The sequence below is a fragment of the Microcaecilia unicolor genome, chromosome 13, assembly GCF_901765095.1.
Source record: "Microcaecilia unicolor chromosome 13, aMicUni1.1, whole genome shotgun sequence".
NCBI classification, from domain to species: domain Eukaryota; kingdom Metazoa; phylum Chordata; class Amphibia; order Gymnophiona; family Siphonopidae; genus Microcaecilia; species Microcaecilia unicolor.
The window spans coordinates 99,664,529-99,679,450 of NC_044043.1; the positions used below are offsets into that span (position 1 = coordinate 99,664,529).

Genomic DNA, 14,922 nt, shown 5'->3' on the forward strand with positions numbered 1-14,922 from the left:
GACCCCTTTTTTCAATCTACACCTCTTCCCTGGGCTCGCTGATCTCATCTCATGGTTTCCAATATCATCTTTATGCTGACGACACCCAGCTTTATCTCTCCACACCAGACATCACTGTGGAAACCCAGGCCAAAGTATCGGCCTGCTTATCCGACATTGCTGCCTGGATGTCCAACCGCCACCTGAAACTGAACATGGCCAAGACCGAGCTCATTGTCTTTCCACCCAAACCCACTTCTCCTCTCCCTCCACTCTATTTCCGTCGACAACACCCTCATCCTCCCCGTCTCATCTGCCCGCAACCTCGGAGTCATCGTCGACTCCTCCCTCTCCTTCTCTGCCCATATCCAGCAGACAGCCAAGACCTGTCGCTTCTTTCTCTAAAACATCAGCAAAATTCGCCCCTTCCTCTCCGAGCACACCACCCGAACTCTCATCCACTCTCTCATCACCTCTCGCCTTGACTACTGCAACCTACTCCTCCCTGGTCTCCCACTTAACCATCTATCCCCCCTTCAGTCCGTTCAGAACTCTGCTGCCTGTTTTATCTTCTGCCTAGACCGATATGCTCATATCACCCCTCTCCTTAAGTCACTTCACTGGCTTCCGATCAGGTACCGCATACAGTTCAAGCTTCTCCTACTAACCTACAAATGCACTCAATCTGCAGCCCCTCATTACCTCTCTACCCTCATCTCCCCTTACACTCCTACCCGTAACCTCCACTCACAGGACAAATCCCTCCTCTCAGTACCCTTCTCCACCACCGCCAACTCCAGACTCCGCCCTTTCTGCCTCGCCTCACCCTATGCTTGGAATAAACTCCTTGAACCCATACCCCAAGCCCCCTCCCTGCCCATCTTCAAATCCTTGCTCAAAGTCCACCTCTTCAATGTCGCTTTCGGCACCTAACCATTGTACCTCTATCCAGGAAATCTAGACTGCCTCAATCTTGATTGACTGCACTTTTTGTCCTTTAGATTGTAAGCTCCTTTGAGCAGGGACTGTCCTTCTTTGTTAAATTGTACAGCGCTGCATAACCCTGGTAGCGCTTTAGAAATGTTAACTAGTAGTAGTACATGCTGATTATGTTGGAGTATTTTATTGGAGTATTGTGTTTTATTGGTAACCTTAGTTAGTAGGTGGGCTATAAATATTTTAAATAACTACAGTATTTGATAGGACAGACAGTATCGCTCAGCAGTAGCACAATCAGTCAAAGGTGAAGGGTAAATAGAGGAAAAAGGGGAAAAAGGAGCGTGACAGTACTTAGACCAAGAGCCGGGGAAAGGGGAGGATTTAACAGTGTATTCCTTAGCATCAGCAGCAGATGAATCCAGAGACTTGTGGTTGTAACCATCTATCAGCAGGTGGAGATAGAGAGTGCTGAACTGCGGTGTCTTACAGGATGGAATTCTCCTTGGTCAATTAGTATTCTCTATCTCCAGCAGGTGGGTGGAGGGTCTCTCACAAGCTCCTGGTCTCATCTGATGGTGGCTCCTGTTCTGGGTCTCTCAGTTCAGTAGAGCTTTGGGGTGTGCGGCTGAGCGATGCCACCTTTAGGGGGTACACCTGGTCACCCCAGGTATAAATAAAAAATATTGGGGCATAATTCTTTAAAGCCCATAGCCTTGGCTGCAGGAGAGATACTGGTTTGGGCCAGCATAAAGGGCTTAGTAATGGAGAGGATGTGAGTGTGCTTCCAGCAGCACTGAGTTCAACAGGCAGGACTCCCAACGGCTAGCTCTCCCAGGGTGAGTGTATCTTTACATTTTCTTTCACCTTTGGGTTAGTTGTGGTTTTACTTTTGTTTTTCTTTGCAATGGCTGCTGAAGTTGTTAAAAGCTACTCCCACTGTGGTAAACAGAGAGCAGCATTGGGACAGTGTCTGGATGGTTGTGCAATCTGTCCTCTGGTAAAGGGAGCCGTGTTTGAGGAGGCCTTGTTAGTTTCCCATGTGGGAGAGATGAGGGCTTATTATCCTCTGTATATATTTTAGGGTATATCTATCCCTCCCAGCTCTATGGTTCAGCCACAATACCTTAGAAGGAACAGAACACCCAAGGCTGCCGTAATGTGTCCGTTATTATGGGGAATTACATCTATTTCTCTGTGATACCTAGACTTCTGCTTCAGCAGAGCAGTGCACGCACTCTGAGTAATACAGAAACTAAGTAAGTAAGGGAAAACTACAGATATGAGAAATAATCTTATAAAGTTTTTATTACTCACCAAATAAATGCAGTATAGGATCAATAGGAAAAGCAATATAAGCATCGGATTTCTCATAGTAAGCTCAGACTTGTGACTGAATCAGTTAACACAATATCTGAATACTTCCCAGATTGCTCTTTATTGGATACCTCATTGAGTATTTGTACAATTAACAGATCAGTGATATCTCACTGAGAGTACAGAATATTGCTACATAAAATTACCTCTATATCTGAGACTCCAAAGAATATACAAGAGACATGTACAATCAATTGGTTATGGGAATACTAGTAAAAGAGGCCCGTTTCAGAGCAAATGAAACGGGCGCTAGCAAGGTTTTCGTCGTGAACACCCCCTCCCTCCCTGGCCAACCCCTTCGTTGTTCTGCCATTGCTCTGCCCCCAACGTCATGACGTTTGACGCAAGGGCGGGGCCCGGAGCGATTTCCCCCGGGCTCCCTGCCTCCCTCCCTGCCAACCCCTTTGTTGTTCTGCCATTGCTCCGCCCTCGAGGGCGGGGCCCGGAGCGATTTGGTGGCTTCACCACCACGAACCTTCGAACCTTTTTGAAGGAAGTCAGGGCTTGGCTTCACTGACGTCAGTGTCCTCAGAACGTTGAGGGTGAGTTTTATTATAGTAGATAGTACCCCAGCTACACATAGGTGTTTTCTGGGTCTGAGTCTTTAATGTTATATTTTACCACTCAAAGCCAATTAGTAGATATAAAAGACTCATGGTTACTTATGAGAAAGCAATCAGATTACTTGCCAATTCAGATACGATTCATTGGTTTTATACAGCAGTATGATTCAGGTGCAGTGCTGCTGGTGGCTCCTTTACCTTCAGAGGTCCTTATGTCAGCCGCTCTGGGGGTTTCTCCGGTGCTGGGGTCTTCTGACCCCCCCCCCCCCCCCCCCAAAAAAAAAAAAAAAAGGTTCATTTTGCTGCTCCATAATGTCTATATGTTGCAGAAGTCTGATAGGGGGAACTGACAGTTCCTATTTAGCTCAGCCTTTGGAGATTTCTGGCTTGTTCCCTGCCTCAGTCTCCACTGATGGACCCTGCCCTGAAGAGGAGACGTTTTTCACTCCAGCTCAGAAGTAGGGTCTGTTGCTCCCCTTTATTCCTATCATTCTGAGGGACTCATTTCAGGGCAGCCCCTTTCTGCACAAATGCAGGAGCAATTGGAGGAGGGGGAGCTATTTACAGAGGACTCTGATGATCCCACCACAGTGTGGGTGTTTTATAAGGAGGAGTTGCCTTCCTAAGGCACAAAAGGTTCTTAATCTGCTAATCCTAAAATGGTGAGCACTAGAAGACCGCTTCAGTGTTTTCAGTACATGTGGCTATGCAGGAAGTCATTTCTGCTCAGTGGGTCACCCCAACCCAGACATTGCCCTTCAATTGGCGGCGGCTATGTCGAGTCTTTACCCCATTTCCCCGCCTGAGCTGGAAAAGCTATGTTTGCCTAAAATGGATTTGTTAGTGGCAGCAGTCACCAAAAGGCCATTCTGTTTGTGGTGAGTTAAGATTTTACTTCTAGTTCCTGAGTTGGTGTGTGGGAGTCAGTGAACAGCCTGTGACCTTCAGGTTGAAAGCCAGCCACCTTCCAGAATAAAACTATTTTGCTGTCAACACTGCACCTGGAGCAAATGCCCCCGTGGCAGCACTGAGGTTCCACGGTTACCATGGAGACCAGAGCACTAGCCCCAGAAACATGGAGCCAACAGCACTAAGGCTGGTTTGTGCATCATTTTAGAAGCTGTGGGGCATATTTTACTTCACTCTCCCATTTTGCTTGCCTTGACAAGCAGTTTATTGCATGGCCGGGACAGCTAACACTACACTACAGTCATAAAGGTTAGCTATGTTGGTTTGCCACATCTGCTCTGCTCTCTGTAATTGCACACTGGCACTGGCCAAAACTATTACGTATCAGCAGCACCACTAGCTGTATGTTGTGTCTCTAAATGCTTCTATTGCACTTTTGCACCTTTTCATTGTATTGGACTTCTAGCTATTATTACATTGCTACTTCAATGTAGAGGAATAGCTTAATGGTTAAAGCAACCAGCTGAGAGTGAGCACCTTGCCATCAATAGTTCACAATGGTACAGGCAGCCATATTCTGCTACACCATCTAGCTCTGGCTCTCAGCTACACTTGTTAGCTCCAGTGAACAGCCAGTTCTAATGCACAGCCACACAAGCCATTCTTGACCCTCTCAGCAAGAAGATAGCTTTGGCTTAGCCATTGGACAGCTGATTTGGCTTCTAAGTCACAATTAGCAAGCTACCTTTTAAAGGTAAACTTTTGTTTGGAGAAGATCTAGAGAAGTTGAGTAAAGACCTAGGGGACTCCAAGTCTCGGAGATTGCCAGAGAACATGTCTAAAGATTCTTTTTAATGCTTTCAGTCTCATCTTAGGTTTCATGAGGACAAGTGCAGGCCAGGCAAATCTAACTTCCTTAGCATCCCTCCGGACCGGCCCAGAATGTGACTGATGGGTTGTGTACGCCTTCCAGCAGGTGGAGACTGAGAAAAAAACTGTGACTGTAGCCAGCCAATAAGAGCCCTTGCCAGCTAGAGAAAGATCCAGTAATCTCAGTCTCCAGCAGGTGGAAGGTGGTGAGCCCTTCAGTCTCAGTCTTTTCTATACTTCTTTCTCTTTTGGTTAACTAAGCTTCTCTTCAAGCCTTTATCGTCCTGTCCTCTGAAAGACTTGTCTTAATATACAATATATTTCTCCTGGCCGTTGCTTTCACTAGGCATGTTTCGGAGTGGCAGGCGTTGTCGTGTACATAGCTTTTCTTGGACTTCTGTTCCGATCGCGTAGTGATTCGACCAGTTCCTTTCTTTCTTCCCAGAGTGGTATATTCCCTTTATGCTTCTTGGTTGGTGGTATTGCCTGGCTTACGTTCTTTTTGTGGCTCAGAGGAACGGCGATATTTGAGATCTTTCGCTGTCAAATGGGCGTTCCACCACTATTTTTTATTCTTCTGATTACATACGTCACTCTTATCATTTGTTCTGTTTAATGATAGGCGTACGGGGTTTCATGGCCTCTAACCCCTATTTTTCCTTGATGATTTTAACTACTGATTTCTGTAGTTATTCTTTTTTCGAGGAAACCTGTTTTAGAGCATGTTGAAGTTCATTCTGCAACAGGTCAGGTTGTCTTGTGGACAGAGTATAGTCTGGTGCCTCCACAAGACAGTGATACGGTTGCGATTTTGTCGTGTCTGCATTCCTTTTTCTAAGCTCTGTCGTTTCGAATGCCTCAGTCGTTGCCAGATACCTTTTGGAGCGCGCGCTTTTGTCGGTGGGGCTACTAGGGTCCCTCCCATATTTTCACTGCTTTGTTACTTCCCATCAGTCACATTCTGGGCCGGTCCGGAGGGATGCTAAGGAAGGGTAAATTAGACCTTACCTGCTAATTTTCTTTCCTTTAGTCCCTCCGGACCGGCCCAGATCCCTCCCTCTAGATATCTGTGTTTGTTCGGAGCTGTGTTGTTAGTTGGTTGGTTTATGTAGGTTTAAAAAAAAAAAACAAACAAAAAAACACAGTAAAGATTTTACTGAACTGTCTGGTTTTAAAGGACCGTGATATCTTTAAAGGCACTCACCCGTTATTGGCAAAGTGCTGGTGGCTGCTCAGGTTTTTGGATGCACAGGTCTGTTATGTCTTCTATGACTTTCCTTCTGCTTTGGTACTTTGTTACTGGATCTTTCTCTAGCTGGCAAGGGCTCTTATTGGCTGGCTACAGTCACAGTTTTTTTCTCAGTCTCCACCTGCTGGAAGGCGTACACAACCCATCAGTCACATTCTGGGCCGGTCCGGAGGGACTAAAGGAAAGAAAATTAGCAGGTAAGGTCTAATTTACCCTTTCAGGGTTCCCACTTCAACAAAGACAAGCAGCCTTTCATTCTGCCAGAAAGAACTCTGCTTCAAACTCCAGGTCTACCAATGCCTTCTGCATCTCCCAATTATGGGGTCTCAGTTCACTCCTTGGGTTTCATAATAGCAGAACTCCTCTCCAGGTTCCATGAGGTGTGGACCAAAATTACCTCAGACCAATGTGTTTTGGAAATACTAAAGCAAGGTTACAAGCTGGAGTTCTCCCATTCCACTGCAGATTTTTTCTTGGAATCTCCTTGCAAGCTGCAGCCCAAATATCAAGCAGTTGAAGCCACCTCGCAAATGCTTCTTCATTTAGGCACAGCCGAGACTGTCCCCAGTTGCAATTGGGGAACAGGAAGTTATTCCATTTACTTTGTAGTTCCAAAGAAGTGAGCTTCCTTCTACCTGAGTTTGGACTTCAAAAAAGTCAAAGGTTCAACATTTTACAGTGGGAACATTCCAGTCGGTAATAGTTTGTCCAGCAGGAACAGTTTCTAACCTCCCTGGATCTCAAGCGTGCTTTCATATTCCCATTTCACCTTCCTACAGAAGATTTGTGATTTGCAATCCTTGGTGAACGTTATCATTTATGACCATATCATTAGCCTTTCCACATCACCATGGATATTTTTTCAAGGTCATGGTAGTAGTGGCAACTTTCCTTAGCAAGGATGGATTGCAGGTTCATCCATACCTCATGATTGGCTGATTTGCAACTCATCCTTTCAATAGAGTCTGCAAGTTTCATCCAAGATAGCTGCTCTTTTTCAGTCCTCAGGATTGGTATTCAATTTCACCAAGAGACAGTTGTTTCTAACTCAAATCGTGTTGTATTTGGGAGTGATATTCGACATAGGCTTAGGGAAGACATTTCTTCCTGTTGTTTGACATTCTTCCAAGGGCCAGATTCCACTTTAGTCTACTTCAGGGATTCCTTCTCAGCTGTTGGACTCCATCTCTCTTGGACCCTTCAAGCCAAACTCAGCTTCAACAGGTGGATTCAGCACAGCCTTCCTCTGACAATTCAGAAGTTTTTTCTCTCTGCAGGTAGGGCGTGCCTTAGCTGGGTGCAACAGATTTCATGTTCCTTCCAGAAGTTCAACAGTCAACCTCCTGAATTGCCAGATGTGGAGACAGGACTAGCATTTTTGCAGATTCCTTGTATGCCTTGATTTGGGCGTCAACCAAGCACATGTCTTGGTGGTCACAGCTTGTTGTTTGCTGTGGTTTCGCCACTGGGCAGCAGATGCAGCTTCAGACAGCGGCTGGTTAAGCTCCCTTTTAATGACAAGCTGCTGTTTGGTGAGGATTTAGTGAAGTTGGTGAAAGATCTGGGTGACTCAAAGACTCAGCATCTTCGTGTGGACATGTCTAAATATTCTTTCCAGTCGGATCAGGCTGATCCTCGTTTTAAAGATTTCAGGGGCTATCGTCCAGGGCAGACTAGTTTTAATTAGAGATCCAGGTATCTGTCCAAGCAGGGTTTCGGAACTCCAAGCTTCGTCCTGTCGAGAACTCCGGATTTCTCCTGAAGGGGTGATAGGGTGCACAGGCCCATCTTTTCTTACTAAGGTGGTTTCTGCCTTTCATCTCAACCTTTCGTCTCAACCTTTGTTTCTTCCGGCTTCCTTGATGTTCGCCATGTGCTCCTACACTGTTTGGAAGTGACCAATGAGTTCCGTTGTTTATGTTTTGTTTGGGACCTCAGAAAGGTGATTCATCTTCCAAACCATGCTAGCTTGCTGTGTCAAGGAGATTATCGTGTTTGCATATTTACTAGCTAGTAAACCACTTCCGACTGAATTCCAGGTACCTTCTACCTGAGCTGTCATGACTTTCTGGGCGGAAGCCCGTCTGTTCTCCCTGGAGGAAATATGTAGAGCAGCGACATGGCCTTTCTTGCATGTCTTCTCCAGACACTACCGTTTGGATGTCTGTGCTCTGTCAGATTCACCTTTTGGAGTATTGGTGCTATCTGTGGGAGCTTTAGGTTCCCACCCTATTTCAGTACTGCTTTGCTACATCCCACAAGTCTCTGGATTCATCTGCTACTGACGCTAAGGAATGAAAAATTATTTCTTACCTGATAATTTTCTTTCCTTTAGTTGCAGCAGGTTAAAAGGGAGAGATGGCAGGACTGATCCTTCTGGCACACTGCAAGTTAGAGAGCATGTAGAAGAAGAGATAATAACCCTATAAGTACGATTAGAAAGAAAAGAAGTAAACCATGCCATGGTGATCTCAGTAGAGGTCTCCTGTTTGACCTGATACAGCCTCTTTGATCTTTACCAATGTAGTGGTTGGTGACTCTGACATTCTTTGCATACTACCTCAAGGGATTGGCTGATTTTGGCTGATTTGGAGCAAGAGGTCTGGTGGACCGGGGAGCTCAATATCTTCAGTGCAGTGTGCAGGGGTGCTGGACAGAGAGACAGAGGCGCAGTGGCCCATCAATCTTTTGGAACTCTGGGCTGTAGCCAGGGCTCTGGAAGCATTCTGGCGCCTAGTGGAGAGCAAGCTAGTTTGGCTGCTCTCTGATAACACGACAGCGGTAGCTTACATCAATCGCCAGGGGGGCACAAGTGGTGTTGCACTAACTGTGGAGGTTCTCTGTGCATGGATGGAGCACCATATGCAGCTCCTTTCTGTGGCTCACATTGTGGGATGCCTCAGTGTGCAGGCAGATTTCCTCAACAGGAGTGGGAGCTGTCTCTGGTGCTCAGTTCTATCTCAGCACATTGGGTCATGCTGTCTGTGGATCTGATGGTGACACGAGTGAATGCCAAGGTGGTGCGATTTTTCAGCAGGGGCCGAGAGTCCGGGTCTGGTGGCTCTGTATTGGCCCAGATGACCGTGATATGCGGATCTGGTCCATCTGCTCATGGACAATCCATTTCTTCTTTGCTGGTTCCAGATCTTCTCTGTCATGGTCCATTACCCATGGAGGAGCCTACCGTGTCTGTTACGTTATCTGCATGTGGTCCGCCAGGCCCCAGTGGCGCTATAGGCACATTCTACTCGCGCTTTAGCGACTTCCTGGGTGGAGTTGAGGATTTTTTTCTGGAGGACATCTTACCTGGTAATTTTCTTTCCTTTAATCGCAACAGATGAATCCAGCATCCCACCTCTCTGCTGTGTTGTTTTTTTGTGAGTTTCTAGTTTCTCCTTGTTTTGATGTAGGGGTTGATGCTAACGCTGTAGTTGGGCGCCATGTTTCTTTTTCTCATTCTACATAAGTTTTGGAAAAAAAAAAGGAAGTTGCATTAGACAACGAAGAGCAACTTGGACAGCAATGCAAGGAGTCACATGGTGTTCATGAAACAGAGATCTAACACTTGATCAATGGAAGTTGAGCAGGTGCTGCCCAATCTATTGTAGGGCGACTTGGGGCCTTACTTGGTGCACTGCTTTGGTAGATGACATACTGACATTTTGGAGAGCTACCTGTTCTATATCACTGTGTTCAAGTCAGTGATCTCTATCTCCACCTGCTGGTAGATGGACACTACCCACTAGTTTCTGGATTCATCTGCTGCGATTAAAGGAATGAAAATTATCAGGTAATATATAATTTTTCCTTCTTTAAGCAATTCTCCTTGTGGCAATCTGTTCAACTTGAAAGATTTTGGAGCTGCAAGCGCTCGCTTGTAAGGATCTTTACTTGTCTTCCTCTTGAGATGTTGTTTGGGTTTGTACTTATCCCTTCCTTCTGCCAAAAGTGATTTCTCCTTTTGATTTTAGCCAGACGTTTTTCTTCCTACCTTTCAGAGGTCCTCAGAGTGGACATTTGCAGAGTGCTTATCTGCTACTTTGGAGGTCACTAATCCTTTTCAGCTGTGGGATGTTGTTGTCCTCTTTTGTGGTTCTTGAAAGGGACATAATGCCTCAGTCTTCAGTTGCAGGCTGGTGTAAGTCAACTATTGAGTTGGCCTACATTCTTAAAAAAACAAACAAATAAAACAGTTCTTCAGGCCTTAGGGCTCACTCTATAGGTTGCAGGTTGCATCCTGGGCTGAAGCAGGGCCATTGTACTGGAAAACATTTGCAGGGTTGCAACATGTTCCTCCCTCCATTGTCAAACATTATAAGCTTCGTGTTTGGGCTAGGCCTTTGGTAGGACAATCCTAGAAAATACTTACTTTCTCCTGCCCTGTGGGTTAAAAGCTCTGGTACAACCCATAGTTCTAAACTGTCTAGCAGGATAGTTAGGAAGATGAAATTTGTTTTTACCTGTTAATTTATTTTTCTTGAGTTGTACTAGACCTGTCCAGGACTGAGAGATTCTATAGGTTCTTGGATCCTAGGTCTGCCACCTGTCTGTATATAGTCAGTTCTGCAAAAGTATACCTATGGGGCCTCTGCTGTAGGTTGAGTTTGGATCTCTTGGGTTGTTTTCATCTTCATTGTTTTGTCTCTGTCCAGTGGCTTTGGTGTTTGGATACTGGAATGTCCCTGAATGTCATCAAAATCTTCAGTCTCTTTCTCCATTTGCTGATAGTAGTTCCTATCCTATAGTCATAAACTAGTGTAGCAGGACTCAAGGGAAAGAAATTATATATTTATTTGTTACATTTGTATCCCACATTTTCCCACCTATTTGCCGGCTCAATGTGGCTTACATAGTGCCGGAGAGGTGTTTACAAAGTGATGTTGTGGTATAATAAAGATAAAGTTCTTGTGGCACTGCAAACAAATTTCACCATATTTGCTTTTGTTATTGAAATGAAAAATAACACAGAAATAACATTTTACCTTTCTGTCTACTTCTGCTTATTTTTCAATGGGAATCTAGATACAAGCCTTAAGGATGGTCTCTTCCATGAGTTCAAGAAATATGGGAAAGTAACATCTGTGCAGATTCATGGAGCTTCTGAAGAACGATATGGCCTGGTATTCTTTCGACAGCAGGAAGATCAAGAAAAAGCCCTTAATGCCTCCAAAGGGAAACTCTTCTTTGGCATGCAGATTGAGGTGACTGCATGGATAGGCCCAGGTAAGAATGGCAGAAGCCCAAATCATTTTTAAACAGTTCCAGGAAAATCACAGTACAGGTGAACATGTATAAATAGTATGTAGTCTGAAATGTCAAATAAAAGAACCATACTTATCTGCAGTTTAAGGAAAGGAATTTCTGCAAGTCTGGTAAATGATTTTGTATAGAGCTGTCTGGTTGTGTACATCAGTCAGCTTTGTATATATAACATTCCCTTATTTATGATCTAATAGGGTAATTAACTAGCTTGTGTCTTCTTGGTCTTCTCATAGACCATAGACAGGCTTGCTTAGCCCTAGTAATGGGCCATAAACTTTAACAAGTGTCTGTTTGTTTGCTTCAAACAAACACAGGGACATTTTCAGTGAAGGACAAGTATGAGTGATGAGTATTCGAGGGAAGGAGGTTACAAAGGGCAAATGATGAATATTTGAGAAAAATACCAAAGAAACAGAATTATGTGAAGGTGACTTTATAGGTCAGAGTTGAAGTATACCAGATAAGTAAGCGAGAAAATATAAGGCATTAAGTGATTGGACAAAATTAAGCTTCAGTATTCTGCCTAAGCACATCTTGTACATAAGCACCGCCATACTGGGACAAGACCAAGAGTCTATCAAGCCCAGCATCCTGTCTCTGACAGCAGCCAATCCAGGCTTCAAGAACCTGGCAAACCACCCCCCCCCCCCCCCCCCAAAAAAAAAAAAAATAATGTTCAATGGACTTTTCCTTCAGGAATCTGTCCAAACCCCCCTTAAACTCCATAAGGCCAGCCGCTGCCACCACATTCTCCGGCAACGAGTTCCAGAGTCCAACTACACGCTGAGTAAAGAAAAACTTTCTCCTATTTGTTTTAAATCTACCATATTCTAGCTTCATCTTGTGTCCCCTGGTTCTATTATTGTTTGAAAGTGTAAACAAACGCTTCACATCTGTCCGCTCTACTCTGCTCATTATTTTGTAGACTTTTATCATATCACCCCTCAGCTGCCTTTTCTCCAAGCTGAAGAGACCTAACCTTCTCAGCCTTTCCTCATAGGGAAGTCGTTCCATCCCTTTTATCATTTTCGTCGCCCTTCTCTGCACCTTCTCCAATTCTAGGTCAGAATCTGATCTCTGACTACCCAGATGGTGTAGACAATGATGGGCCGATGGTCAGAAGCAAACGCATGCGCTAGAGGCTGTTAGCACCATACCAGCGCCTGTGTTTGCTACTGCCCCATGATCAGCGCCCACGAGCACGTGAAACAACGCACTCGCGGGCTCTGAACGTAGCTAGCATGCAAATGATGCAAAACATGGTTCTTAGCGCAAGTAGCATGCAAATGGATGCTAAACCTATTCATCCCCAATGATCAGCAACCAGCGCACCAAAGATTGGCTCACTGGCTGCGGCAAACCTTACGCCAGCTTGGAGCTGACGTTAGGGTTTGCAGACCATTGGGGAGGAATGGTGAGACCTGCCCAGCATACATTTGAATGCTAGCTGGCCCCCATTCCCCCCGATGCAGCAGCCCCGGCAGGAACCCAGATCCGAACCCCCCCCCCCCCCCCCCCCCCCCCAGCAACAGGGGGTTGGAGGTCCGGGGGACCTCTGGTCCCCCCCCCCCCAACACACTTTCACGGGTGCTGGAGATCCAGCCCCCCCTAACCACCCCTCCAGCATCTCACCGATGTCATTGGTGGCCCAGTGGGCCACAGGTAAATCCCCACCCTCCTACCTGCAGTTGGAGGAGGGAGGTGGCTTTTTCCATCGGCACCGCCTGCAAAATGGCAGTGCCCAGTTCTGCCAGTGCATCCTGTGGGGGGGGCGGGGGTCAGGGGGACCGGAAGTCCGCCGGACCTCCAGCACCCTTTTTGCTTGGCTCAGGCGGGGGTAGTTAAACAAGTGCGGGAAGATTGTCAAATGTGGGACCTCCCGCACTTCTACCCCATGATCAGAGAGAATTGCATGCTTAAATTTGCATGCAATTATCTCTGATCATAGGTCTGCTAAAGCGCCGCTCTATTTTTAGAGTTCTGTTTGGAACAGCGCGGTGCTTTTGATCATCTACCTATTAACCTGGTACAGCAACTACGAATAGGCTGTTCTTGGGAAGGCTGTAGGCTCAAAATCTCTATGGAGTGTAGACTGAATTTATAGGATGCTGCAGGCAACAATTCTACAGGCAACAGTCCTTTCCTTATCATCTGTAACCAGACCAGTCCAGAAGTTGTGGTTATAATTTGTTTAATAAGGGCACCTTGCATCTAAAGCCCCTTAGTATTTTTCTGTCTCCAACGAATGGTGACTGGTTACCCTTGCAGCACTTGGAACAGTCAGAGGAAATCACCTAGGAAAACTGATTTCCAGTTTATCTACTCAATGGGGTGAGTTAAAAAATGAAAAGAATTTAAAGAGGGATTACTTAGAGGAATGGAATCTCTCCCCCAGGTCCCCCCCCCCCCCCCAAACACACACATACATATTTACTGAGGAACAGCACAACAAATTCAGTTAGAGGAGAGAATTTATTTCTTGAGAGGGTAGGGGTTCTTGGTTGGTGGCCCCAAGGGAGCTTGGATGGGCTGGCTATATAAGCAGCAGTGTATTTGGCACACTTCTGTGTTGCAGTTTCATTTTTATTCTTTGTTGTGCCAGTTGTTCTTTGTCATTTAATGGTGGTTTACTATAGTTTTGCAGCATGGTAATGGAGGTCCCTGCAGAACATGGCAGTTATTGTGGGACCATGGGTAATGCAGTGCTTGTTGGGCTGTGCTTCCTTTGTGGTCTGAAAGACCAGATTTATTGTCAAGCCAGACGGCTTGATTCTCAGTTTCCTTCAGATTCTGAATGCAGCCTTGTACTCTCTCACAAGGGCTACTTTCACATAGACCACAGGAATGGTGGCCATTTTAAGTCTTCTTTTCTCACGGGCTGATTCAGCAGCAGTGCCTTCACAGGATAGATTTATTTATTTGTTACATTTGTATCCCATATTTTCCCACCTATTTGCAGGCTCAATGTGGCTTATATAGTTCCAGAGGGGCGTTCACCATCTCCAGAATGAAGAAATACAATGTTGTAATGTTGTAGGATAAGGTTGATGTAAAAAGGAACATTAGGAATGGTGGAGCGGAAGAGTTCTGTTGTGGTTAAACGTGCTTTGGTTACATTGTGTTGCAGAGTTCAAGTATTTAGGTTGGATTGGTAGGGTATGCCTGTTTGAACAGGTTAGTTTTTAGTAATTTCCGGAAGTTTAGGTGGTCATATGTAGTTTTCATGGCATTTAGTAGGGCGCTCCATAGTTGTGTGCTTATGTAGGAAAAGCTGGATGAATAAGTTGATTTGTATTTAATTCCTTTGCAGCTTGGGTAATGGAGATTTAGATATGATCGTGATGACCCGAATGTGTTCCTGGTAGGTAGGTCTATGAGGTCTATCATGTAGTGCGGGACTTTGCCGTATATGATTTTATGAACCATGGTACAGATTTTGAAAGCAATGTGTTCTTTGATTGGGAGCCAGTGCAATTTTTCACGGAGGGGCTTTGCGCTTTCAAATCGTGTTTTTCCATATATGAGCCTGGCTGCCGTGTTTTGGGTGGTTTGGAGTTTTTTAATATTTGTTTTTTGCATCCCGCATAAATTCTGTTGCAGTAGTCTAAATGGCTCAGCACCATAGATTGTACCAGATTATGAAATGTTTCCCTTGGGAAGAATGGTTTCACACATTTGAGTTTCCACATGGAGTGGAACATTTTCTTTGTTGTCAATTTTATTTGGTTCTCTAGTGTGAGGTTACAGTCAATTGTAACACCAAGCATTTTCAGGCTA

The 14,922-nt window shown here is 45.3% G+C and overlaps 1 protein-coding gene across 1 annotated transcript in view; it reads left to right on the forward strand.

Annotated features, from left to right (window-relative positions):
* Positions 1 to 14,922, forward strand: part of SPEN (spen family transcriptional repressor) — a 210,987-nt gene that overhangs the window by 103,377 nt on the left and 92,688 nt on the right. The window contains exon 5 of the mRNA XM_030186169.1: positions 10,906 to 11,106. Coding sequence (XP_030042029.1) covers positions 10,906 to 11,106 — 201 coding nt within the window. The remainder of the gene's footprint in view (positions 1 to 10,905; positions 11,107 to 14,922) is intronic.